Source organism: Pelophylax lessonae (genome assembly GCF_965119305.1).
Source record: "Pelophylax lessonae genome assembly, chromosome: 12".
Classification (NCBI taxonomy): Eukaryota; Metazoa; Chordata; class Amphibia; order Anura; family Ranidae; genus Pelophylax; species Pelophylax lessonae.
Genome location: NC_138779.1, coordinates 202,760,568 through 202,786,952, shown reverse-complemented (window position 1 = coordinate 202,786,952; position 26,385 = coordinate 202,760,568). Strand labels below are relative to the sequence as shown.

General features: G+C 43.5%; 1 protein-coding gene across 1 annotated transcript in view; it reads right to left on the bottom strand.

Moving 5' to 3' along the window:
* LOC309568987 (sialic acid-binding Ig-like lectin 16) overlaps positions 1 to 21,919 on the bottom strand; it is a 36,393-nt gene extending 14,474 nt beyond the window's left edge. The window contains exons 1-4 of the mRNA XM_082274750.1: positions 21,778 to 21,919; positions 7,357 to 7,458; positions 3,973 to 4,326; positions 2,141 to 2,437 (exon numbers count right to left, since the gene is read on the bottom strand). Of these exons, the coding sequence (XP_082130876.1) occupies positions 2,141 to 2,437; positions 3,973 to 4,326; positions 7,357 to 7,429 (724 nt within the window). The 5' untranslated portion in view covers positions 7,430 to 7,458; positions 21,778 to 21,919. The remainder of the gene's footprint in view (positions 1 to 2,140; positions 2,438 to 3,972; positions 4,327 to 7,356; positions 7,459 to 21,777) is intronic.
* Positions 21,920 to 26,385: the final 4,466 nt, after the last annotated feature.

Below are 26,385 nucleotides of genomic sequence, written 5' to 3'. Positions count from 1 at the left end.
TGGACAGACATTTTCTAATGGTATCCAGTTGTAGAGTCCTCTCAGGATCCAGAAGAGGATGGTGTCATCACTGGAAGGGTTGGGGACATAAGGGGACAAGAGATCTCAGGGGGGCATCACAGCCCTGGATCAGTGGTCCCCTCTCCCGAAATTGGTGGCTGCGAGGGACCCAGGACAGGGGACTTAGGCAAGCATATCTGGTTTTGCAAATAGCAAGGGTTAAAGGAAGATGAGGAGGGGGTGGCAAAAATAAATCGTTTTTGTCTGGCACAAGACTTTAGAGCAGGGGTTTAAAACTGGTGGCTCTTCAGCTGTTGCAGAACTACAATTCCCATTAAGCTTTGCAAGGCTGATAGTTACAAGCATGACTCCCATTGGCAGGGGCATGATGGGACTTGTAGTTTTGCAACAGCTGGAGGGCCACCAGTTTGAGACCCCTGCTTTAGAGTGTATACATTTCCTAAATAATATTTTATATCTTGTTGTATCTATTTATACAAGAATCCATACAGGGTGCTATAGGAAGCCTCCCTACCCTTGGTGCTTTTCTAGGGGTTCTCTCCCATCCTCTTGGGTGATCCTGTGCCTGCTTGATGGGTATATCTATTTGAATTGGTGGTGTTGATTACTGTTATTGCATTAACATTGGGATCCTACCTCCAATAACATTCCTGATGAAGCAGTAATATATTACGAAATGCGTTGATTGAAGTCACCTCCACTTAGCCATAGAACCAGAATTGGGACTATTTGCAGACTATGAACATAGTGATAGCTTGGATATTTACACAACATTTTTTAGCTGGACAATGTTAAGTGGGATGACTTGAATGATACGAGGTGGTGTATTGTTGCAAAATCCAACATATCTACAAACACCCCCATGTTGATTTCTTTTATCTGGCTATTTTATAAATGCTCAATTATTTTTATCTATGTATAATTAAAATTATTCTATTAACAAGAAAATCTTAAAAGGTTGATGTAGTTCATTAAAAGCTGTATTCTTTTTCTTCCATAAAATCCTCTGACTTATTTAGTTACATGCAAAAAAACAAAACTTGAGTTTTAGAAAGACAGGTGTGTTCCTATAAATGGACTTCAGAGACAAGTAAAGTATATCTGAAGTAGGGATCGACCGATTATCGGCAACACCGATATATCAACGGCTGATATGCACTGTCCCCAATATATCGGAATCGGCCCCTGAGGTTACTGACATTTCCGTTATTTAGGGAAAGTGCTTGTACCGGAGTGATGTCTGCAGCTAGAGGCATCACCCCAGTACCGGTGTCCATGGTTGGCTGACTTGTAATGACAATCGATGTGGCTGAGAAGCCGCTCGGCTGTCATTACAAGGAGGGGGAGGGAACGTCCCCCCCTCCCGCCGCCTTCCGCGGCTTGCCCGGGTCTCCCGTCCCACTGGGAGACCCAGGCATCCTACCTTCACTGCCGCAGAAGAGAAGACCCAAACAAAGCCACATTCGGCTCTGATCGGGTCTCCATGTAAAAAACCCGGAAGTGATGTCATGACGTCACTTCAGGGTACTCTGCACCGAATTTAAAAAACTGACAGCATTCAAAACAGCCGAGGAGGGGTTTGGGGTCTTTTAGACCCCCAGATCCCTTCACAAGGAGTACCTTTGTAAAAAAAAAAAAAAAATGTTTTTTATACATGTCTGAAAATATTGATCAATACCAATATCCAATGACCAAAATATCGGTATCGGCATTAAAAAAACGATATTGGTCAATCACTAATCTGAAGTTCAAACTTTTTTTTCTTTTCATTTTGGATAGAATAGGGAACCCTAAAACCTGTTCAAAAATCTCTATAATGTCCTGTTAGACAGTCATCACCAGAACAAGTATCCACATTGGAAGACATTTATTGCTGACCTGGCAACAATTTAAAAAATGTGGATTTCCCTTTACTGTCAGTCCTTGATGACAGTGGTCACCAGGACAAAGGGAGAGGGGCGAATCTCTCCAGTGGGGACACAGACAGCAATTAAAACTGACAGAGGTTCTAATTTCTAACTACTCCAAAAAAAAAAAAAGAACTTTGGCTTAGATACACTTTAATTCAAACACATCTAACATACATTTTAACGACTTCCAGGATGACAAGAACACTTACACTCAACATTTAAAGTATAGTGGTTTATGGCAGCCACCCCATCTCTTATCTGTACTATGCATGACAATGGAGAGTTGTTCTGTTCCTTGCTCACAATGAAGGTGATAATGGAGCGGTGGATATCCCGGCCATTTTTATGATCAGTAGCATGGGTAGTAGTTGCATTCTGGAAAGTTCCTTCCCATATCATCTGTGGGGTTGTTCTCTTGCATTTATCAGTAAATGTGCATTCAATTTCCACCTCGTTCCTATCAAGCCAGCTCCTTATGGGTGAGATCTCGGGCTTGGCTGTTAGCGCTGCAAAGATAATGAACAGAAAAAAGACTCCATATGTTGACAATTAGAACCTTGATGTAAACGACTCCGTATCTTGGGATATAAAAACGCTGACATAGAATGGAGGTAGACAGTGCCCACCCAGACAGCTTTAGTGTTGTCCTGATTAAATAACTGAAAATGGACCCTCCAAAACCTATTCCCTCAATGCCCCACTCCATAAACACAATAATAAAAATGAAAGAGGTGGGAATCATCGGTAAGAGCAATTAGGCAAAATTTAGTAAATAAAAATCTGATTTGGCTAAGCCACCCTCAGAAAATAAATAACTTATATACTTCAACTCACTGGGCTCTATAAAATCATCATTATATTAGTGTATCAAACATGTAAATACTAAAAGTGGTACCATAACACACTACTTCACACATACCTGAAACCACACTGCAAGGCAAATCAAAGCAAATAGGGCAAAAAAAACAAAAAAAAACAAAGTATGAAAAACACACACCAGCGCATTACAACACATTACAACAAACTCAATGCACTGCAACACAACACGCATGCATTAACACATGTGTTTTATTGTGAATGAGCCCTATGAGATTGGGTTCAGATCTACTTGAACTTTATTACTTTTGCTAAAAATAAAAAATATAAATAAATGCTTATAACTAATAAAATAAAACTACCATTGATTAATCCAATGTCCATCAAATCTTATAGCATGCCCTTCATGATTTAAATTGACCTCTGGAGGATTTACCCCCCCCCCCCTTCATGACCAGGCAATTTTTTTCCTAACCCAAGAGAACCCATAAATTGCCCGACATGTACCAGGGTTTGATGTCTGTAGGTCACAAGGACGAACTATCTCCTGTTTTCGGGTCAAAGGGATTCTAATGTGTAGATGTCAATGGATCACTACGCGTTTCGCTATGCAGCTTCCTCAGGAGATCCTATTGGTGTTTGGATGATATTGTCTCCCTGCTGGAGGGGCTATCCCAAAAATTTAATCAGCACTTGGAGGAGCTGCTGCTCCTGAACAAGAATGATACTTCTACAAAGTGGATATTTTCAATTAGGAATAATCCTTTTATCATCATCACTTTATACATTCCAACTGAGAGGATATCGGGCGCCCTATGTCTATCATCCAAACAGCAATAGGATCACCTGAGGAAGCTGCATAGCGAAACACGTAGTGATCTATCGGCATCTACACATTAGAAGCCCTTTGACTCGAACACAGGAGGTAGTTCGGCCTTGTGACCCACAGACATCAAACCCTGGCACATATCGGGCAATTTATGGGTTCTCTTGGTTTAGGAGCGTGTTGTATAGCACTTTTGTGCATATTCACTCATGTTATGGTTTTTATGAATTAAATTTTTCTAGCATGCTGCCTAAAAAAATTTGTATGTTTTTATACACATGAGTATCGAATATTTCTTTATGAGATTAACAGTGGCTGCCTTCAAAGTCCTGTTACCCTTATGGGTGTCTCTCCTTTTCCTTTTTACAAGTTCCTAGGACAAATTATTATTTTCCTTACCTGTTACTTCTATATAAGGCTGGATATCTAGGTAGCTAAAGTTTATGTTATCTTCCACTCTGAAATAATAGAAACCCTGATCCTCAGGTAACGGTCCTTCTACGTTGAGAGAGCAGTCCCCACTCTGTATATTTCCCGTCAGAAGGAATCTGTGGTTTTTGTCAGACTCAGTATCCCTATTAGAAGCCACGAGTATCCCGTCCTTTTTGTACCAAATTCCATTAGCACGTTCAGATAAGGTATCGTTTTGAGGCACAGTAAAGCTGCACGGAATGTTCACACATAATCCGCGCTGCACCGTTACATTCGTAGGCACTTTTATACTGTATTCGGGATTTGCATTACTTTCAATACCTGCAAATAAAAGAAAATTAAAAAAAAAAGATAGGTGATTTATTTATCTTTTCTTTTTAGGCTTTCTTCACACCACTTGTTATGGTCATGGATTTTGCGGCATTCTTCAATTTTCAGCAGTGCTCTTATCATTGCAAGGCTCGACAACTTCGAGAAAATCCTCCTTCTTTTTTTTTGCTCAACAATTCTCATTGGAGATTCTAATGATTAGTTAATAATTAATTAAAAAAATTACAATGCTGAATAGAAGATTCAAGTTGAACTTTGATTATAGCAAGTTTTGAAAAACATTAACCACTTTAACCCCGCCCACCGTACATTTACTGCGGCACTCAGCCGCTGCTGGGCAAAGCGACATAGCCCTACGTCGCTTGGTCAGGAGACTGTAGGGGGCGAGCGTGTGCCACTCCCACCCCCGCTCGTTCCCTGGGGAGCCAGCGTGTGTGACCGGCGGCTCTGATGGCCGTCGACCACTCGCAATCTCCCGCAGCAGAGAGAGAAAGACAGACGGCTGATGTAAACACAGCCGTCTGTCATTCTCCCTGAAGTGATCACAGACGTTATTCGATCCTGCTATATAGGATCGCATGTCTCTGTGGTTACTTCACTAGCCACGCCCCCTGACAGTTAGAATCACTCCCCTAGGGACACACTTAACCCCTTGATCACCAGTAAAGTTAACCCCTTCCCTGCCAGTGTCATTTTTACAGTAACAGTGCATATTTATAGCACCGATTACTGTACTAATGTCACTGGTATCCACAAAAGTGTCTAAAATGTCAGTTGGGGTCCGATCTGTCCGCCGCAATGTCGCAGTCTCACAAAAAAAAACGCAGATCACCGCCATTACTAGTAAAAAAAAACAATAAAAATGACATAAATCTTTCTCGTAGTTAGTAAACGTAATAACTTTTGCGCAAACCAATCAAAATACGCTTATTGCAATTTTTTTTTTTACCAAAAATATGTAGCAGAAAACAAATTGGCCTAAAATGTTAAAAAAATTTGATTTTTACATTTTTTTTTGAGAATTTTATATAAAAAAATGTGAAAAATATTATTTTTTCAAAATTGTCTCTCTTTTTTTTGTTTATAGCGCAAAAAATAAAAATCGCCGAGGTGATCAAATACCACCAAAGGAAAGCTCTTTTTGTGGGGAAAAAAGGACGTCACTTTCATTTGGGTACAGCGTGGCACGACCGCGCAATTGTCCATTAAATTCACGCAGTGCCGAATTGCAAAATAGGGCCGGGTCATTGAGCAGCCAAATCCTCCGGGGCTAAAGTGGTTAAAGATGGGATGTGTTGCATCTGTCATGCTTCGATTGGATATCATTGAAGGTGGTATTGTATGTAATATTCTGATTGGTTGAGAACCCATAATCAACCCATATATTACTTTGCATATAAGCCTCATACCCCATCATTAAAATTGGACACACTTTGAACCCATATGTCTGCGTCTTGTCTCTTCATTGTGTGACCCCGATATCGTAAGAAGGTCTCACTGGTCATCCAAGGAACGAACATAATTAAGATTGCCTTTCAGAGATTTTCCATTATTTCCTGTCCCGGTGACATGGTCAGGGAAAACCTCCCAAACAAGGCCTCAACCACAATAAAAACCTGTCCAAAAACGAATAGAGGTCTATTTATAAAATAAAAATAAAAAATATTGGCTGAATTGGACAATATTTGATTATCCTTGATCAATTTGAATCAAATTTTGCTTAACCACTCGAACTCCTGAAGATCTACCCCCTTCATGATTAGGCCATTTTTTTGCGATACGGCACTGTGTTACTTTAACCACTTCTGGACCAGAAGGATTTGCCCCCTTCATGACCAACCCATTTTTTTGCGATTCGGCACTGCGTTATTTAACAGTGCATATTTCTAGCACTGATTACTGTAGTAATGTCACTGGTCCCCAAAAGTGTAAAACATGTCAGTTAGCGGTCCGATCTGTCCGCCGCAATGTCACAGTCCCGCTAAAAATCGCAGATCGCCGCCATTACTAGTAAAAAAAACAATAAAAATTACATAAATCTTTCCCGTAGTTAGTAGATGCGATAAGTTTTGCGCAAACCAATCAAAATACGCTTATTGCAATTTTTTTTACCAAAAATAACAAATTGGCCTAAAATGTTAAAACATTTAGATTTATTATTTTTTTTTTTTTGATTTTTTATAGCACAAAAAATAAAAATTGCACAGGTGATTAAATACCAGCAAAAGAAAGCTCTATTTGTGGGGAAAAAAAGGACATCCATTTTATTTCGGTACAGCATCGTAAGACCGCGCAATTGTCCGTTAAAGTAACGCAGTGCCGAATCGCAAAATATGGCCTGGTCATTAAGGGGGCAAATCCTTCCGGTCCAGAAATGCTTAAAGTGGTTGTAACCGTCATACATGAAATATGAACAAAGTATATCCCTCTATAGTGTGTACTTGTCTCAATCCAGGGAACTAAGTGTCATTTCTGTCTTTTGCCTCATTCCTCTGCTATCAGCATGAGTCACTTCTGCCAAGTTTTCATGACAACAAGAGGTAAAAAGGTGACAGGAGTGAGAGCTTCAGCACACAGCCTGTGATTGACAGCCTTAGATTTATTAGTGTATAGTATAAAAGAGAGAGAGGTGTCCCTTCCCCCCAATCAGCTCTGAGAATTCTCCTCACTGAGCTCTGCATTGTGTAACTTCCGCTGCTCACTCCTGCTTTCTGAAAGCTCAGACATGCTGTATAAATTCTGGACTTTGAACGGATGTAGAGAAGAGAAGACTGCAGATAAACAGGCACAACTTATGAATCAGGATTTGATTCATCTATGTGTATCACCTGAGGCCAGTCACTGCACTGGGGATATGGAAGGGTTTAAACCCACTCTTACTCAGAAAAGTCCCTCCTATTGCTCTCAGCCTCCTCCAAAAGTCTAAACTTTTTTTTTTTTTGCTGCTGTGAACCAATCACTTTACTTTATTGATGATTTTTTTATAATACAAAGCCAGACACTAACACACATTATACTCACGGATCCACAGATGGGATATAATATACATGAGGATGTAGCAGTAGCTCAGATGATAACTTCTTTTTAATTTCATATTAGAAAGTATTGGACAATCCACAGTTCCTAGAATACAATAAACTTGTCAGTGTTGAGTGATCGGCTCCGAGAGATGATAATGTGCAAACACAGTTCCTAACACCATCACAAGTCATGTGCTCACCCTTTTATTACATCATGAAGACCATTGCATAGTGCATTATTGATGTAAATGGTAGGAATTACCTGGCAGTCAAAGACAAGGGGGCATTAAAGTAGGCATGTGTTCTTCATTTTGGATAGAGTAAGGGAGGGTTATAATTAGTGATCAACCGATATTTGACTTCCATTGCCGATACTGATACCGATATTCTGGCCATTGAATATCGGTATCGGCCGATATTGGCCGATATTTTTGTACATTTAAAATTTTTTATTTTTTTTTTATTTTTACACTTGACAGGTACTGTTATGGAGGGATCTAGGGGTCTAAAGGACCCTTAAACCCCTCCTCTGTGCTTAAAAGCATTTAAAATGCCAAGTTTGGCTGTTTTGAATGCTGTAATTTTTTGGAATTTGGCGCCGAGTACCCGGAAGTGATGTTTTTACAAGGAGACCTGAACAGAGCCAAATGCGGCTTTGATCGGGTCTTCCCTTTGGCGGCCATGCAGGTAGGATGCCCGGGTCTCCCGGTGGGACGGGAGACCTGGGCGAGCCGCAGAAGGTGGCGGGAGGGGAGTGGAACGTCCCCTCCCACTCCTTAGAATGACAGCCGAGCGGCTTCTCAGCCACATCGGTTGTCATTACAAGACAGCCGACCGTTGGCTATGCACGCCAGTACCGGGGTGATGCCTCTAGCTGCAGGCATCACTCCAGTACAGCACTTTCCTGAAATATTGGCAATATCGGCAACCTCCGGGGCCGATTCCGATATATCGGGGAAAGTGCAGTTCGGCCCTCGATATATCGGCTTTGCCAATAATCAGTCGATCCCTAGTTATAATCCCAGTAAGATTTATTTTTGCCATGTGTGTCCCATTCTGGCAATTTCCCTTCACTTCCTGTCCTATAGCTAAACAGGAAGTGAGAGGAAATTCCCAACAAAAAAATTAAAAAAAAAAGGAATTCCTTGATCATCAGAAGTAGTATTCCCCTTTCCACTCTGCTAATTTTTTGGGGACAACCCAAAATTTGACATTTTCATTTACTTTCACTTTCAATATGAATGGTAAACAAGATAAATAGAGGGGATACATTTCCCTAATGGGGGCACAGACAGCAATAAAACCTGACAGGGGTTCTAACCCATCTCCACTTTATCCAACAAAAAATAAATTTTGCCTTTAGTTATACTTAAACATTGTTCTATTTCAGAGAAAGGTTGGATTGTTCCCTTTGAATAGCATTGAAACTGTAGAATTTTTTTTTTTTTTTTTTTTTAATCTCAAAACTTTGATTTTAAAAGTAGCGCAGACCCTTGACGGGCCCCTAGGGTTTATCCTAGGTTCTCTTCCCATGTGGGTGTAAAGGCAGCCAGGCACACAGCAGCATAAACTCACAACTCAAGGACTAGGCAGGGAATGTCTTTTTAAGATTTGATAGTTGTTGAACTTGGATAGGGTGCAGGGTGAGTTTTGGGATACTCCAGTGTGAGTGCACTAAGTAGCAAGAGACACTCTTTGCTTTATCTACATTCTTCAGAACAATTCTCCTCTTGGCAGAGCATAGGAGAACCAGCAACCCTAGGACTCTGAGCAAAGGAATGGTCTTATATCAGCAACATTGGAGCATATGCTCAAGGGGTTAAAGTAGCAACAGTTACTAGAATCTCACACTCCCGCCTCTGCTCACAATGTCCCTGTGTACTTGAATACCTCTGTCCAATACCAGCCAGATACTTCTGTGAAACTCAGTGAACCCCCTTTGAATTGGCTCCAGCTCTTTTCAGAATGTAGGCCCCCCAGCTCTTCTTGAGCTAGGACCGTGATGAGCTCCTGATTAGGCTTCATGTACTCTGCCCAGAAGGGCAGCAACCCTTCAGGTTGCAATCTTCTCCTCCTGGGCAAGGATCAGGCCCCAGATTATTTAGGCACTCCCCAGCCACCTACTGGGCATATTCTTCCCAGGTATTGGCTGAAACAACATGAATATTTAAGCCCAGGGTCTGCCTCTTCCAAAGAGAGGGCAAACCAGCCTAGTACATTATCCTCCGTACCTTTTACTAGTAGTTCAACTAAAACATATTCACAAACCATATGATGAATATAGTATATCAAACAATGTGTCAGCTTCAGGTTGCTCAGCATACTCCAAAACAGGGGAGTACACCCTTGGGATCCTAGCTGATTTACGCATTTTGAGGGACGGAACCCTCTTCCTCAGTTGAGCCTGCAGCCAGTGAGACCTAGAACAGCCAAAAATAATCACACACAGCTCCAAAGATTACAGAGGAGCTAAAGAACTAAATTTACATGAACTTCTCTAGCAACCTTTTCTAGGAGGTTGCTACATAAACACATGTAGCACCACCCCCGCAGGAGCTGCTGATTAGATTATTGGGTCTACGTCCTGCCTAACAACCCACAGAATTGGCTCGAACCCTCCCTAGGCACAACTGACCCAGAATAGGACTGGAATACCAAATGGCTACACAGATTGGAATATAACACTTCAATAAATAATAATGACCTGTTACCTCTCTCCAGCTGCAGTCCTTCTGGGTAATACAAGGTGACCACACACAAGCTTGCTTTTAAACAGGAAAGTTATTTACTGTAAATCAAATAAACAGTTTCGATACAGTAAAATATGACTTTGTAAAAGGATATACTGATTAATTAATCAAAGATAAGATAAATACTGTGATATCACTCCTCAACGGCACATTAATTGTTTCAGGAAATGTCTCAGAGCCTATAGGACCACCATCTTAATCACTATTATACTTTTGGAAATAAGGCTCAGCATTCAGTTAGACACAGTACCAGACAGTCAGACCTATCTGAGTCCGCTGTTTCTTCTCTATATCTTCGCTAGCAACGTTGGTGCACTCGCGATTTGTAATCCACATTGAGGATGGGTGATCAATAGAGAGAATGGCAGCAAACAGTTAGTAATCACCGCGGGGTGTCTGTGCAGGATTGGCGGTAAAACTTCTGTGAGAGATGTACTGGGCCACCTGGTATATTGCCTTCTACTACTCTAAGGCTAATCCTGACTAAAGTTACTTCTTTGATAGATAGAGTCAGTTTTTGGGCAGGTGCCCTCTCACCAACAGGACTGTCTCCCAGGAAGCCTCCGCTGCGATCTCAGTCTCCGGCCTCTGTCACCAGCCGCACTAGGTATTTGGGGTGGATGAGTCTGGTCTCTGTAGAACATTGATGGGACCTCCAGGAGGGATCCTCTACTGGAGATGAAACACTGCAACTTAGTCACTTAAGGCCCAGGAGTTTCGGCCTAGCATGCAGCATCAGCCCACAGCGCTGGCATCCTGCTTGTCTCACTGTGTCTTTCCCAAGAGAGTGAGCCTGGCTCCTCCCTTCCTTTATAAAGCTTCCCCCCAGAAGGCTGTGCGGTGCAGCAGTGCACCCTGGTACTCTCAAAGCACTATGGGCAATGAAGACTGCTCAACTTCCTGAAAGGAAAATCACATCAAAAGAAATTCCATAGCCGCTGCAAAGTGTCCTTTTGGCCACTAGATGGAGCCGAGTTCCTCTCAAATGTCAAACAGCAGTCTTTTAGAACTTGTATAATGGGAGACCCCGCTACACACTCCCCCCACTTGAGAAACTTTGGTCCCCAAAGAGGACAACAGCATGTACTCCAGTGCATATGTTGGCAGTACACCAAAAAAAAAAAACATTAACATATGCATAACAGGGAATCATCTTCCTTTTCATAAGCAGAGTTCAAACTTAACAACTGCATATTACAACACAGGTTTGACATAGGAACCTCCCACCAATTGTCAGGGGAGGGAAGGTAATTCTGTTCACAGACCCCCGACACTTGAGTGGCTTGTACAGATGTGCCTGGGGGTGAGCTAGGGTTGTCCTCCACCAAATCTGCGGTGGAAGAACTAGGCTGATCAAGAGTTCGTTTGGAAGTAAAGATAGCCTCTTCCGAGCATTCACCCAATTGGTTATAGGTCAGTCTTTTGGGTGGGTGAATGACTCTTCTTTCCCTCTGTTCTTTGGGATGCACGATCTCAGAGGTACTAGGACCAGCCACTTCTGGGGATTCTTCAATGTCCTCCTCCTCATGTTCCAACACACAGGAATCTGATGCTTCAAGAGCGGTCAGTTCTTCTTCAGAGAAAGGTGCAACCTCCTCCTCAGGATCTTCATCATCAACTACTTCTTCTGGAAGCATGTGGAAAGGTATGAATTCGGGGGCTTCCGCCCGAAGGGTTCCTCTGTCAGCCAATTCGGATGAAGACAGGGAGGCAGGTGTGGGTTCTGGTAACTGAGATGACCACATCCAGTCAGGTACCTCCTCTTCATCTTCCAGATCTTCAGATGGAGAATTTCCCTCCCTCACATCTGGGAGTGTCGACTGAGATCTGGTGACTGGTCTGGACAGGCGAGAGGTCGAAGGGGTCTCTGACGAATCTACGACAGGAGGCATGCGAACTGCTTCAGAGAGAGGCAGTAAATGGTTCCTATGCCAAGTCTTCAGTGGACCCACACTTCCTTCAGGCCGAATTTGATACACAGGGAGGTTTGGTAGTTGCTTGCAGATAACATAAGGTTGGGACTTCCAGCGGTCTGCCAACTTGTGTTTTCCCGGGACACCCAAGTTCCTCAACAATACCCTGTCCCCTGGTTGCAAGTCTTGGATCCGAACTTTTAAGTCGAAATTCCTTTTATTCCTCAGTCCACGTTGATCAGATGTGTCCTGAGCTTTATCATAGGCCGATTTCAGACTCTTCCGCAGTCGGTCCACATATCCCTTGTGCGATGCTGAAGAGGTGTGATCGGGTGAGATGCCAAAGGCCAAATCCACTGGCAACCGAGCCTCTCGTCCAAACATTAGACGATAAGGGGAATATCCAGTAGCATCACTGACAGTACTGTTGTAGGCATGCACAATGGCAGCTACATGTTTGCCCCAATGCTGTTTCTTCTCTGAGCTTAAAGTCCCCAACATGTCCAAAAGAGTCCTGTTAAATCGTTCCGGCTGGGCATCCCCTTGTGGATGGTAGGGAGTAGTTCTAGTCTTTTGGATGCCTAACAGATCTAACAGTCTCTTGATCAGTCTGCTTTCAAAGTCTCTCCCCTGATCTGAATGGAGGCGTTGTGGTAACCCATAGTGTACAAAGAACTTTTCTACAAGAACTTTGGCTACTGTAGAGGCCTTCTGATCCCTTGTCGGGAATGCTTGGGCGTATCTGGTAAAATGGTCTGTTACCACAAGGACATTCCCTTGGCCACTCAGATCAGGCTCTAGGCAAAGGAAATCAATGCACACCAGTTCCATTGGTCCCTGGCTTTGCAGATGGCCCATTGGGGCTGCTTGACGTGGCAGAGTCTTCCTTTGTATACATCGGACACAAGAATGACAGTATCCTTCAACTTCGGCCCTCATACAGGGCCAGTAGAACCTGTCTCTGACAAGCTGAAAAGTTCTTTCAGGTCCCAGATGGCCATGATTATCATGAAGAGCAGCCAGAACTCTCTCCCTGTATTTAGCTGGTAAGAACAGTTGCCACTTCTCCTCCAGATCTTCAGATGGGCCTCTTCGGTAGGCCACCCCTTCTCGGATCTGTAACCGGGTCCACTCTCTATGCAACAGACGGGCCCCCTGAGGAGAATCGGTTAGAAGCAACTCAGGGCGCTGGATCTCCAAGGCTTCCAAAAGAAGTTTTCCCAGAGGGTCTTCCAGCTGCTCCTTCCTCAAGTCCCTTTTGGACAGCCGGGGTAAATCTTCCCCTTCAACCTGGGTCACCCTGCAATAGTATTTGGGTACTCCGACAGCCGAAACCCCAATCTCTTCGGCTCTTGATCCTCCTCTGGATCGAAGTTCAGTTCCCTGATATAGGGCACGCACCCCTTCTGGAGCCAAATGGGTCCATTCTTCATCAGGTTCGTGTGGTGCATGCAACCTTCTGGATAGGGCATCTGCATCCCTGTTCCCGATTCCTGGCCGATACTTCAGGCTGAAGTTGAAGCTAGAGAGGGCAGCCAACCATCTGTGTCCTGTTGCATCCAGCTTGGCTGTAGTCAACAGATAGGTAAGGGGATTATTATCCGTCTTGACAATGAATTCAGCTCCGTACAGGTAATCTTTCAGTTTGTCGACCACTGCCCACTTTAAGGCCAGGAATTCAAGTTTGTGGGTAGGATAATTCCTTTCAGCAGGTAGTAGACTCCTGCTCACGTAGGCTACGGGTCGCAGGTGACCCTCATGTTCCTGGTAGAGTACCCCACCCAGCCCATCTCGGCTGGCATCGACATGTAGTTCATATGGTTTCGTGGGGTCTGCGTAGGCCAACACAGGGGCAGTGGTTAGATTCTTTTTCAACTGAATGAAAGCCCCTTCACATTCTGGGGTCCACTGATCCTGGATGGACTCCTTGGCCTTCCGGGGTCCCATGGTGGACTTCACTGGCTTGACCAGTTCAGGAACGTCATCTTCTTCGTTCTTTAGTAACTCATTGAGGGGTCGGGCAATCTTGGCGAACCCCTCTACAAACCTCCTGTAATAGGAGCAAAAACCCAGGAACGACCGAAGTTCGGTCACATTTGTAGGTCTCGGCCAGGAGGCGACAGCATCCAGCTTGTCCGGGTCGGTGGCCACCCCTTCTTCAGACACGATGTGGCCCAGGTAATGGACCGAGGACTGATAGAATTGGCACTTCTCAGGAGAAAGTTTCAGGCCTTCTTCATGTAGCCTCTTCAGGACCTTTTCCAACCTCTCCTCGTGTTCTTCCAAAGTTCTGCCAAACACGATAACATCATCCAAGTATACCAGTACCTCTATCAAATTCATATCTCCAACGGTCCTTTCCATCAGCCTTTGGAAGGTAGCAGGGGCCCCTGACAACCCCTGAGGCATGCGATTGAACTCAAAGAACCCCACAGGGGTGATGAAGGCTGTCTTCTCCCGATCTTCAGGGTGCATGGGGATCTGATAATACCCACTCTTTAAGTCCATCACACTGAACCACTTTGCCCCTGACAGGCTCTGTAGGGCGTCTTCGATTCGAGGAGTGGTATACTGGTCTGGGATGGTTCTTCTGTTCAGGGTTCGGTAGTCGATACAAAGCCTCAGAGATCCGTTTTTCTTCCGGACTACCACTATCGGAGAAGCATATGGGCTCCTGGATTCTCGAATAACCCCAGTCTTCTTGAGTTCCGCCAGCTGCTGACGTAGATCTTCTAAGTCACCTAAGGGAACTCGCCGGACTCTTTCTCGGAAAGGTTTGTCCTCACTCAGGCGGATCTTATGAGTGGCACTCCTGGCGCATCCCACGTCGAACTCATCCCTAGAAAATATTCCTCGCCATCGAGCAAGTTGTGCCTTGGCCCTCTTCACCCATTCCGGTGGGAGGGCAGCGTTTCCAGAGCAGAGCTCTTCTATGATAACTTCACCCCTTTCCTCCTCTTTAAGATCAGATGGGACAACTGGGGTAGCCGGGTTAACTTGGCCCAACAGCACTCTGGCCGGTACCTTCACCGGTGTAGTAGAGGTGTTTCTGACACTCACTAAAACCCTTCCATGGTTTTTCTGTAACACCTTCAAAGGGATCACTTCAGGGATTACTTCTATCCCTCTCTCCTCTTCCTGTGGACCTGATTCAAAGATGATAAAAGGGCCCGGCTGTTTCCATGTGAGTTTAACGGAAGCTTTCAGACAAGCCACCTCTCCTGGCTGCAAGACCTTTTCCGTTCTGTCCAACTTCCAGAGTCTTCCAACTCCTTCTGCAGGAGTCTCTTGCTCCAATACTAATCGTTGATAGGCCTGCCGTAGCATGGGGTGAATCCTTGGCGCTGGAGCATCCTGTCCCTGGACCAGTTGTGTCAGGAGGCGCCTTACTAGGTCAGTGTTGGTCCCTACGATGAGAGAGCTTTTGTTGGCCCCTGGCGGACGAGGACAGACCACTGCTAGGGTGTCGAAGGTTTCAGCTTCACCAGCCACTGATGGGTCAAAGGTCAACTTGATTGGCAGATACCCGTCATAGGGAAAACTTTGAGTCCCGATACCCCATATCTCCAGATCTTCCAACTTCTGCAGAGGTAGATGGGTAAGGTGTTTATCATAGAAGTCTCTATACAGAAGAGTCACTTGAGCCCCAGTGTCAAGGAGGGCTCTTGTGTAAATTCCTTCTACCTGGACAGAGACTACAGGGGAAGGCCCGACCAAGTTAGTTGGGAATTCTCTTGAAGTGGCCTTGTTGTCTGATTCAGTTCTCTGCACCCAGGCTCTTTTCTTTTTTTTTCTTCTGGACTTCAGTCCCCTCTGGGCCCGGTGTGCATTGATTTTCCTCCTCTCAGTAGCCTGGAGTATAGAACTAGGGGCGTTGTACCTGGATCTGACTCCCTGACTCAGATTCCCTGAATCATTGAGTCTCTTGGATTCCCTTGAAACTGGCGGGCACCCGGTCGACTCCTTCACGGGTGCTCTCTGAAGTTTTTCCGCTGGCTTGCGAGGTTCTGAGGCGACATTTCCTGGGCTGGGACATACTCCTCTAACATGTCCTACTCCCCCACAGTTGAAACAAGTTAGCGATCTCCTAGGTCTCGGTTCCAGGTCTACTCTAAGGTTAGAAGGTTTATCCGGCTTCTCTGACGCGTTCCCATCAGGTAGAGTAGATGCCTGACTAGTCAGGATGGACACCATTTCTATCAACTGGGACACCTGGGTCTTTAGGAGTTCAACTTGCGAGTCACTTTCTTTTGCACTTATCACTTTGACATGAGCAGTTGAGTCAAACTGCCGACTCTTCCTCTTGTTGTCCAACATGACCTCTTCTTCTCTGACCATTCGGATCAGGTCATGGTATTCCAGAATGCCACCATCTTGGCGAGTTCGCAACAGTATGGCAATGGGATCTAAGGGTTGAGCCCCTCTCAGCACCTGCCGTGCACGAGTCTCATCTACCTTCCGGGGGTCTATCCCTTTCTTTAACAAGATCTGGTGGATGATCTTATCCAGGCGTCTAATAAATTCGGACAACTTCTCTTCCTCTTCTTGGTAACAGTGGTCTAACTGGTAAAGAAGTTCAGCCACGTTCTCCGTCCGACCAAATACATCTTGTAGAATGTCTAGATAATCCTGTGCAGTACAGTTCTTTTTGCTTAGCTTGAGATTACGTACGGCCTCTAGTGCAGGTCCCCTTAAACTTTCTGTGATTCTCTGTTTCTTGTGCTGTTCTGGTACCTCCCACTCTTCCAAAACCTGAGTGGCGGTATCTAACCACTCTTCAAACCCATCTTCTGTCGAAGGCACAGGCTGTTTCCCAGAGAATGTCCTGAGCTTCCTATATCCAGTCATCAGATAGTTTGGGGAGTCCTTACTACATTTTGCTAATATTTTCCCGAGAACAGCACACAGTTCTGAGCTAAAGGTAGACAAAGGGGGTGACTCTGGACTCCCTTCTTGGACACCTTTTTCTTTGCTGGATCCCCCAGGAGTGGTGGATGAGGGACCTTCAGTAAGGACTTCTGGATGTATTAAGAAAAGTTCTGTTTGGTCAGTAGTCTTTACACTGGTTCCCTTAAAGTAATCAGGGACCCCCTTCCTCCACTCACACAATGCATACGTGTGTGGAACGGTGGTGTCTGTCTTTATGTCAGTCACCCAAATTTTCCTGTCTGTGGACAGTGCCCTTAAAACTGGGAGAAGTTTTTCCTCAGTCCAGACCTCTCCCTTGATTTCAACCACCAGGCCATTTTCCACTATGACATTCTCTTCCCTGCACCACTCGGCTGCAGCGGTAGGATCCATTTCTGCGTTGAGGGGGATTCTGTGGCTGAGAGGGTTGTGTTGCAGGACTGTAGATATCCCGGACGAGCCCCCACGTGTAGCACCACCCCCGCAGGAGCTGCTGATTAGATTATTGGGTCTACGTCCTGCCTAACAACCCACAGAATTGGCTCGAACCCTCCCTAGGCACAACTGACCCAGAATAGGACTGGAATACCAAATGGCTACACAGATTGGAATATAACACTTCAATAAATAATAATGACCTGTTACCTCTCTCCAGCTGCAGTCCTTCTGGGTAATACAAGGTGACCACACACAAGCTTGCTTTTAAACAGGAAAGTTATTTACTGTAAATCAAATAAACAGTTTCGATACAGTAAAATATGACTTTGTAAAAGGATATACTGATTAATTAATCAAAGATAAGATAAATACTGTGATATCACTCCTCAACGGCACATTAATTGTTTCAGGAAATGTCTCAGAGCCTATAGGACCACCATCTTAATCACTATTATACTTTTGGAAATAAGGCTCAGCATTCAGTTAGACACAGTACCAGACAGTCAGACCTATCTGAGTCCGCTGTTTCTTCTCTATATCTTCGCTAGCAACGTTGGTGCACTCGCGATTTGTAATCCACATTGAGGATGGGTGATCAATAGAGAGAATGGCAGCAAACAGTTAGTAATCACCGCGGGGTGTCTGTGCAGGATTGGCGGTAAAACTTCTGTGAGAGATGTACTGGGCCACCTGGTATATTGCCTTCTACTACTCTAAGGCTAATCCTGACTAAAGTTACTTCTTTGATAGATAGAGTCAGTTTTTGGGCAGGTGCCCTCTCACCAACAGGACTGTCTCCCAGGAAGCCTCCGCTGCGATCTCAGTCTCCGGCCTCTGTCACCAGCCGCACTAGGTATTTGGGGTGGATGAGTCTGGTCTCTGTAGAACATTGATGGGACCTCCAGGAGGGATCCTCTACTGGAGATGAAACACTGCAACTTAGTCACTTAAGGCCCAGGAGTTTCGGCCTAGCATGCAGCATCAGCCCACAGCGCTGGCATCCTGCTTGTCTCACTGTGTCTTTCCCAAGAGAGTGAGCCTGGCTCCTCCCTTCCTTTATAAAGCTTCCCCCCAGAAGGCTGTGCGGTGCAGCAGTGCACCCTGGTACTCTCAAAGCACTATGGGCAATGAAGACTGCTCAACTTCCTGAAAGGAAAATCACATCAAAAGAAATTCCATAGCCGCTGCAAAGTGTCCTTTTGGCCACTAGATGGAGCCGAGTTCCTCTCAAATGTCAAACAGCAGTCTTTTAGAACTTGTATAATGGGAGACCCCGCTACACACACAAAAACATTTTATTTTTTTTAAACACTGTCAGGTCCAATCAGCATTTAGTTTACCCAAAAATAGAAGACTGTGATCTTGAAGTGGAGCAACCAACAAAACTATTTCTTTGCACTTTTTTAAATATAGTGAGGAAGCTTCAGAACCCTTGTTGAATTCTAGATTGTAAGCTCTAACGAGCACCTCCTGTATTAAAATGTATTATAACTGTATTGTCTTCCCTCATATTGTAAAGCGCTGCGCAAACTGTTGGCGCTATATAAATCCTGTATAATAATAATAATAATAATTACTGCTGTCTTGTTCCTGCAATAAAATGTTTCTTCTCATTTCCTTTCTAAGCAACCACAAAAAGGGAGTCTCCCCAGTGAGGACTTAAACAGCAGTAAATCTTTAAAGAAGTTCTAACTCTTCCAAAGTCTACAAAAAATGTGTTTTGCTGCCTAAGTATCTATGCAAACAAATGGCAACCTCCCGAACCTATACCTGACCTTTAAAGAAGCTCCGGACCCTTTTTCTAAATCGGAGTGACTTGTGTCGCTCCTATTAGAACGGGTCCACAGCTTCTCTATGGAAGGCGACTTGTCAGGCGACCAGGTTGCCTGACAGGTCGCCCCAGTGTGAACGGGCTCTTACAGCAAGGAGCGTATGGAAACAAACAAAAATTTACTCACATACCCACCAGCGTGAAACAAACCAAACTGACCTTGTCTAACAGTTCATGTAAAAACCAAAAGCGTTTAGTTTGCACACATTTGCAAATACATGCGTAAGCTGCAGTGGCCACATCATGGCACCCCAGTGTATTGCAGTCCTAACTCTATAATTTGAGAGTCTCCATAGTAGGAACACATATATACAATAATGGGTAGGGCAGGTGTGCCTGGAGGGAGCCCACCCCTCCTTAAAGCAAGGGACACGCTGGACATCTTTTCTGCACAATGGCAGCGAAGGTACCCAGTGTGCCCCCGCACCAAGTGTCTATGTGCTTATTGGAAAGAGGTGATGGGTTTCTTTGGATGTTCTTTTCTGCACACATTAATAAAATAGTTTGAACAAGAAAAAAAAAATGGTTATGCAATGATATGTTTAATCAAAACCACTGTATCCAGTACTACATGTTGTATTTTATTGTTCATTTTTCTTTGGATGTTCTTTTCTGCACATATTAATAAAACTGTTTGAACAAGTAGAGAGTTGATGGGACATTTCCAAAACGAGGGCGTGGGCAGGATCAGTAAGAAATGTAAGTAAACTTAACCACTTGCCGACCGGTCATGTTGACTGTACTGCGGCAAAGTGGCTCGATTCCGTCCAGCGACGTAGACCTACGTCGCTGGACTCCTCCCCCTGTAGGCGGCGCTCGCGCGCCGCCGGAGGCACGCTCCCGCTGTTTTCAGTCACAGCGGGAGTCGGGCCAGGGGAGGAGCAGCGGCGATCGCCGCTGCTCTTCCCCGATCGTCGGGGAATCAAGTTTGGAGATCCGCCCGCTTGTGTAAACAGAGCGGGCGGATCTCCTCAGTGACAAGGAGTGACAGATTGCAGGTTTCAGCATAGCTGAACATGCGATCTGTCCTTGTGTCATTCAGTCACCTCCCCCCACACACGTCAGTAAGCACCAGGCATACATTAACCCCTCCCTCTCCAATAAAATTAACCCCTTCCCTGCCAGTGTCATTTTTACAGTAACAGTGCATATTTATAGCACTGATTACTGTAGTAATGTCACTGGTACCCCCAAAAGTGTCGAAAATGTCAGTCAAGGGTCCGATCTGTCTGCCGCAATGTCGCAGTCCCGTAAATAAAATAGCAGATCGCAGCCATTACTTAAAAAAAAACACCAAAAATGACATAAATCTTTCCCTTAGTTAGTAAACGCAATAACTTTTGCGCAAACCAATCAAAATACGCTTATTGTGATTTTTTTTTTAACCAAACATAGGTAGCAGAAAACAAATTGGCCAAAAATTTAAAGAAATTTTGATTTTTACATTTTTTTTGGGGGGGGAATTTCATATAAAAAAATGTTAAAAATATTGTTATTTTTTCAAAATAAACGCTCTTTTTTTGCCTATAGCGCAAAAAGTAAAAATCGCACAGGTGATCAAATACCATCAAAATAAAGCTCTGTTTGTGGGAAAAAATGGACGTAAATTTCGTTTGGGTACAGCATGGCACGATCGCGCAATTGTCAGTTAAAGTCGCACAGTGCTGTATCGCAAAAAGTGGCCTGGACGTAAGACAGCAAAATCCTCCGGTGGTAAAGTGGTTAATATATTTTTTTTTAATCCTTTTTTTATCCTGATAATTATCCTGGTTCTTTTCAAGGTTTAAATAATTGAAGAGAGCTAAATGGCACGAGAAAATGAGTTTCAGAGAAAGATTGAAAAAATGTTGAGAAGTCCTCACAGTCTATGGGTCCTTTCACACAGGCGGTCCGTATGTCCGTTTTTCATCCCATTTTTTTGCGGATGAAAAACGGACATAATGCAGGTCAATGGGATTGCGGATGTTAGCGGATGGTCATCCGCTGACATCCGATTTGCGTCTTTTCCGATCGGTTCCATTTTTTGGAACGGAAGAGAACCCTATTTTTCTTCCGTTTAAAAAAACGTAACGGACGCAAAAACGGATGTCAGTGGTATCATCCGCTGACATCCGCAATCCCATTGACATGCATTATCTCCGTTTATCATCCGCAAACGGATGGGATGATAAACGGACATACGAACCGGATGACACAAGTGTCATCCGTGTCCGTAAAAAAAAGTGCCAGAGCGGATCAAAAAAACGGTCCGCTCCGTGTGAAAGGACCCTAAGTCTTCGGAGATTGTTACAGTGGAGAAGATGTGAAGGTTGTATAAAGATGGTAAAATAATTACACTTAGGAGGATACAGTAACTTAAAATGAATGAAAAAGATATAACAAGGAAGCAGACTGGAGGAAACTTTGCAGCTCAGAACTTTTAGTAATTTGATTACTGTATGTGCCAATGAAGGAGCAGTTGGTGAGAAGAAGTGGAAGAAGAGTAGAGCAGACATGGATAATTGGTAGGTGAGGAGAAGATACTATAGAAAAGCTTGCATATTGCTCCTTTATAAAACATCAAATTCTCTTGGTAACATTACCTGCTGTTGTTAATTGTAGCCTTCTCCTTTACAATTCTTTCCATATGTCTTCTCTTTCTTCTCTTTTATTCTTCTATTGATCATTCCATTTTGTTTCTCTCTTTCTTGAGCTTTTCTCCTCTGTCTCTACTTCTTGTGCATGTTTGATATATATATGAGTCCTTTTGGGGAAGTTATGTTCTAAAGAATTCGGAAAAAAAAGCAGAAGTTAGAGATTACTGATTAGAAACGCTGAATATTCTGTGACTTTATCGGCAAAATTAGATAAACTAAAATTGTTTAAAAAGTTACATTGTATTAATTCCATTTAAAAAAAAAAAACTCTACATGGGGGTCGTCTAAGGAGTCAAATACATAAATCCAAAACCACATTACAGTATATTGGGGCGTGTGTGCGCTCAATCGATCATCTGAAGAGTCCACACATTCCTCCACAGTATATAACAATAACTTAGCCCATGGTGGTAATTGCCAGCTAGTTGTAGACCATTTCCATTCATATGGTGGTGTGTGTGTAGTAGATACTACAATTGCTAGGATTCCAACACGTTTCAACATTCAAAATTGTATTCATCAAGGAATTTTGTTACCACTCTGTAAGTATATATGATCACCATTACATTTGTATCCTTCTTGTATACATTGCAATGATTACATTACTTCATTTTGCACGTACTTAAAAAAAGCATTCGGGCATACTAGCGGCTCCTCCGTAGTGCAGGGATTACCGCCTCCACAATGATATAGTACACAAAGACCTCAAAATTGATGAAAGTCCCCACCATAGTGCCTCTCAAGTGAGACCTTTTCATCCGTAGCACACTAAGGACATAAAATGCACATATTTATTATTATCTCTTCTCTACTTGAGCTTCTCTCTCGATCAGTCAACTAACTTTTTGTGTGTACTTACGTGGGGTGATTGTTCCAGCAAATACAGTCACCAAAGGTGGAAGGATTGTAACCTAGGGGGCCAATATTCCCCCTATTGTACTGTATGTCTTCTCTCCATGCTGATGTGGAGAGAATGACGTCTGCGAGGTCCCTGGCGTTCTATTGTGTGGATCGTGCTTGCACGGTCCGAGCTGCGGAATCTGTCCACACCTCTTCCCCTGGGTCCTCCTATCGGGTTTCCCGTAGCCCGAGCATGCGCGGTGTGTTTGCATCTGTCGGAGCTACAGCGAGACACCTAGGGGAGGTACCAGGAATGCCACCGACACAGGAAGTTCTAGGCTTCCATTCGGACATAAGTAAAAATTGGATTAGAGGGGACTCCATCTGCCAGGCTGATGTATTCACCCTCATGCCTAAAAAGTTGCCCCAACTTAAAATTGCGCCGGAAGTACCTGTGGACGAGCATCACGGCCACTGTGCGGCCCAAGCCTCCATCTCACTGCGGTTTCACCCTGCTGTCCAAGCCTCCATCTCACTGCCGTGACACCCCCCACTTCCTGCTGGACAGGAAGAGGAAGAGAGGAGATGATTACAGACCCACAGTGATGACTCCAAGCCCCAGCCTCCACATGCACACCGGAAGGACCCATCTTGTTTGCTTATACTTACCTTGATGTAAGTTTTTATTACTTGTTTGCCATTTAAATCACAGTCTTAACTCAGAGGCGCCTGTTTTCTCTTTTGTTTGTTGAAATGGGGCTTACCTGTGTCGGGGGTACTATGAATAAATCCCAATACTGACAGGGTGCCACTTCTCAAAATTTATATGCAATTATTTACAACATGTTTACGTATCATTTCATTAAATAGCAAAAATTACCAATATCAGAATTCAATTCTATACATCATTGACCTAGCGATATATCCTATTAATCCCAAAAAAGGGGGGGGGTGGAAGAAGGGGGAAAAAAGGAGGACTGGTCAATAATTGTTATTTATGAATTACAAATTATTAAATATTTAATATATGTTTCAATTCAATGAGTGTAGTTTGCCTTTAAATAAAATAAAAGCAAACACAGTTATGTTAATACTTTCCACCAAAAGGTGACATATAGATGACTATGTCCTTTTGGGAGAGGATGTTAAAGAACCATCTAGACAGCACTCAGGTTTTTGAACAGCCAAGGACATAGAGCCTTTTAGTGTGAAGTTCCACTTTAAGTTCTGAATTTCTAGTGAACAAGATGCCCTCACTTAACGTGGCAATAAACCTCAAAATAAAAATGTAATATATTGCAGCTTACCAATCCTTAGCTGTGGTTATTTTTTAGGCTTTTTTTTAAACACACTTCCTGTTGTAAGGTGTTTTCATTCTGGATGAAGTAGTAATACAGATACCTTTGGACAACAGCCTTGTTAGTCTGGGGAGAGGGTAGTGTTGGATGGACTAGCAGGTTTAGACTGGACTAGGAAAGCTGAACTTCAGCAAACACATCATAAGCAGTTACAGAGACAACTTTTCTTTTTTCTTTTGGCATTAAGGTTTTATGTAAAGGAATAAAAGCTGATTGTTGTTAGCACCCCTGGAAATGGTAAATAGTTTGTCACAACCCTCTAACGGCCACTGACAATCTGGACAGAAAACGAATAACAGCCATCACATCTAAAAATTGGTAAGCTGCAATTTATTAAAAGTTTAATGCTGATTACGGTAGAGCCCCAAGAACTAAAGTTGCCTAACCTAACCAGCAACCTATCTGGGAGGGTGCTATAAAAGCGTCACACCACATTCTTGAGAATCCAGAGTCTTTATTAATTCAAAAAAGCTCAAAATACTCCTTTTGACCGACATCCCTGGCCACCTTGCCACACACCAGTCATCCCTCTCCAGATGCTCCATGCATTCCTTTCCAGGGGAGGCTGCAATTTGGTATCTTTGCCCTAGACACTGAATGACCTTGTCCCAGAAATGGGCAGAGCTGTGTAAATCATAGAGAGGAATACAAATCTTTTGGAAGATCTAATAATTGAGCAACTGGAACCAGGAGGATGAGCAACCTGTCCCATCACTACCAGTGAATGATCTATCCGTGTATTACTATCCTCTTATGTAATGCTAACCTCTTATCTAATGCTATCCTCTTATCTAATTTATGACTAATTTGTTCCTCTGCTATTTTAAGTTGTGTTTAGATTGCGAAATAGGCTTCAAAAGCAGAACTACTCTACACAGCAATGCACAACTGTATAAAAGTGTTATATACTTACTGAAAATATATATAACATAGTGATTGTAATATGATTACAATGATAATAATTAAGAATTAACATAACCAATGATGGATATTTGTATTGCTTAGAGCTTGTTCACATCACAATCTCAAAACACTCATAGTGGGGTGTTGAAGGGGCATGAAGGCTAAAAAAAATTTCTTGAGATCAAATGCAAACTGTGTTTATTTTATGAGTCTTGTCACATATTTGTTATACAACTCTCATTATTTCATGAGTGTCTGCATGCATTTACCTGTATTTGGGAGGAATCCAAATATTCTTACTTAAATGTGTTCTACTTAATGTGGTTTCAATCTTTACCCATCTTTTGTCTGAGTTTGTTTTTATCCACTCTATCATACGTGAAATTAAAACTGCAGTGTAAAATCTTTTAATATCTGGTGCCGCCACTCCCCCCTGTGATATGTCTCTACTGAGAACGTATACTGTATTCTAGGTTTTTTTTCCCTGCCAAATTAACTTTGATATCATTGTTTTTATTGTTTTAAAATATAAAGGTGAGATAGGTAATGGTAGCATTTGAAATCTATATAAAACTTTTGGGCAGAATTATCATCTTGATTATATTTATTCTCCCCAGCCAAGAGAGTGGGCGACTCAATATTTTTTTAATGTCTGTTTTTATCTCATTTAACAGAGGAATGTAGTTGACATGGTAGAGGTTTTCTAGTGATCAGTTAAATTTATTCCGAGATATTTTAATTTTGCCTAGGAAAATGGGAATTCCCTCTGTAGCTCCTGTCCTGTTCTTCTTTTATACTTAAAGCGGAGTTCCGGGCACAAAATCGACCTTTTTTTTTTTTTTTTCGTGCCCATCCGCTTGGTCTCCTTCACCTGAAAAGGAATTGGATAGTTAGGTATATATTTTTTTTTTACTCACCTTGTAATTGTAGATAGAAAATACTCACCTATTCTCTACTTCCTCCCTCCGTCGTCACTTCCTGTCTTGCGATGATTCCTGGGAGCTGAACGTCATCGCTCCCAGGAATCAATGCACCTGCACCGGCCCCGCTCGTCACTTCCGGGGCGACGCCGCATTCCCTGCTAAACAGCTGCCCAGAAACTGTGGAGGAATGCGGCGCCGCACCGGAAGTGACGAGAGGGGCTGGTGCAGGCGCATTCTGGGAGAAGAAGACACGGAAGAGGACGCAGAAGAGGATCGCGCCGGCTTCAGCTGCCCACAACAGAGATGAGATGGCAACGCTGGAGAAGCAATTTTATAAGTGAGTATTTCTTCTTGCAGGTAAGTGCGAACCGGGAAAGATCAGAGGCTAGCCATTGTGGAATGTACTAGCCCTGACTGTCCCGGGGGTATTATGTTTATTGAAAAAAAGTTTTCGTGCCCGGAACTCCGCTTTAACCAGTTCAGTATTTCTGATTTGATTGGGTTGATCTTAAAGTTTGATAATTCCCTAT